Source organism: Galeopterus variegatus, unplaced genomic scaffold (genome assembly GCF_000696425.1).
Source record: "Galeopterus variegatus unplaced genomic scaffold, G_variegatus-3.0.2 Scaffold110, whole genome shotgun sequence".
In the NCBI taxonomy this organism is placed as follows: Eukaryota; Metazoa; Chordata; class Mammalia; order Dermoptera; family Cynocephalidae; genus Galeopterus; species Galeopterus variegatus.
Window position 1 is genome coordinate 592,160 of NW_007726221.1, and position 1,149 is coordinate 593,308.

At 34.4% G+C, this 1,149-nt stretch overlaps 1 protein-coding gene across 1 annotated transcript in view; it reads left to right on the forward strand.

The window, feature by feature from the left end:
- OXSR1 (oxidative stress responsive 1) overlaps nucleotides 1-1,149 on the forward strand; it is a 105,284-nt gene that overhangs the window by 35,612 nt on the left and 68,523 nt on the right. The window contains exon 4 of the mRNA XM_008586562.1: nucleotides 900-1,041. Coding sequence (XP_008584784.1) covers nucleotides 900-1,041 — 142 coding nt within the window. The remainder of the gene's footprint in view (nucleotides 1-899; nucleotides 1,042-1,149) is intronic.

The following is a 1,149-nucleotide window of genomic DNA, read 5'->3' on the forward strand; positions in this document are numbered from 1 at the left end:
GATCCGAACCCGTGGCAGGAGCGCTGCTGTGCTCCCAGCGCCGCACTCTCCCGAGTGCGCCATGGGCTCGGCCCGAGGATTGCCGTTTTTATACTTATTGTTTTTGCCTTATTTTATTTCTATAATTTATTAAGCTGAAAAATAATTTTAGCCTTTAAGTTGGTTTTTATACACATGTGATCTTTACTTTCTAAGTATTTCTTCCCTGATTTGACCTGTATTTCAATTGTGTTTTTATAGCTTTAGTCATATAACACTGCATATTCTATCTAATCTGGCGTTGGAAGTCCATGTTGGTTTGTTATATCTTATGTTAGAGTGTTATTGATGAATGTGGTTTTACCTAGGGATTCTTCAGAGGTGGTTAAATAGCTTCTACTGCCTCTTCCAAATTCTCTTTAGAAGTCTAAAGGAGATGCTGGTGTAACATTCTATTTAGATATTAGCTGGCTACTTTCTGTTTTAGATTGGAATTTTAAACTTCTTTATTTCTTTATATTTTCTATTTTTTTCTTTCTTTCCTACACAATTAAGTTTGTGAAAAGATTCACATGAGTTTTGATTTCAAAATGGATCTGAATTATATTGAATGAGTTAAAAATNGGTTTTACCTAGGGATTCTTCAGAGGTGGTTAAATAGCTTCTACTGCCTCTTCCAAATTCTCTTTAGAAGTCTAAAGGAGATGCTGGTGTAACATTCTATTTAGATATTAGCTGGCTACTTTCTGTTTTAGATTGGAATTTTAAACTTCTTTATTTCTTTATATTTTCTATTTTTTTCTTTCTTTCCTACACAATTAAGTTTGTGAAAAGATTCACATGAGTTTTGATTTCAAAATGGATCTGAATTATATTGAATGAGTTAAAAATTTTTAGAAAACTATGTCTCTTCTTTTCAGGTTCCGTTCTGGATATCATTAAGCACATTGTGGCAAAGGGGGAGCACAAGAGTGGAGTCCTAGATGAACCTACCATTGCTACAGTACTCCGAGAAGTACTGGAAGGTTTGGAATACCTGCATAAAAATGGACAGATTCACAGGTATGTAAAAGACAACACTCTTCTTTTTTGGATAAGTACAGTGGTAATTGTGCTGTGTCATCTCGTTGACGCCATTTCCATTCTTTTGCAGAATTAATCATGATCTCT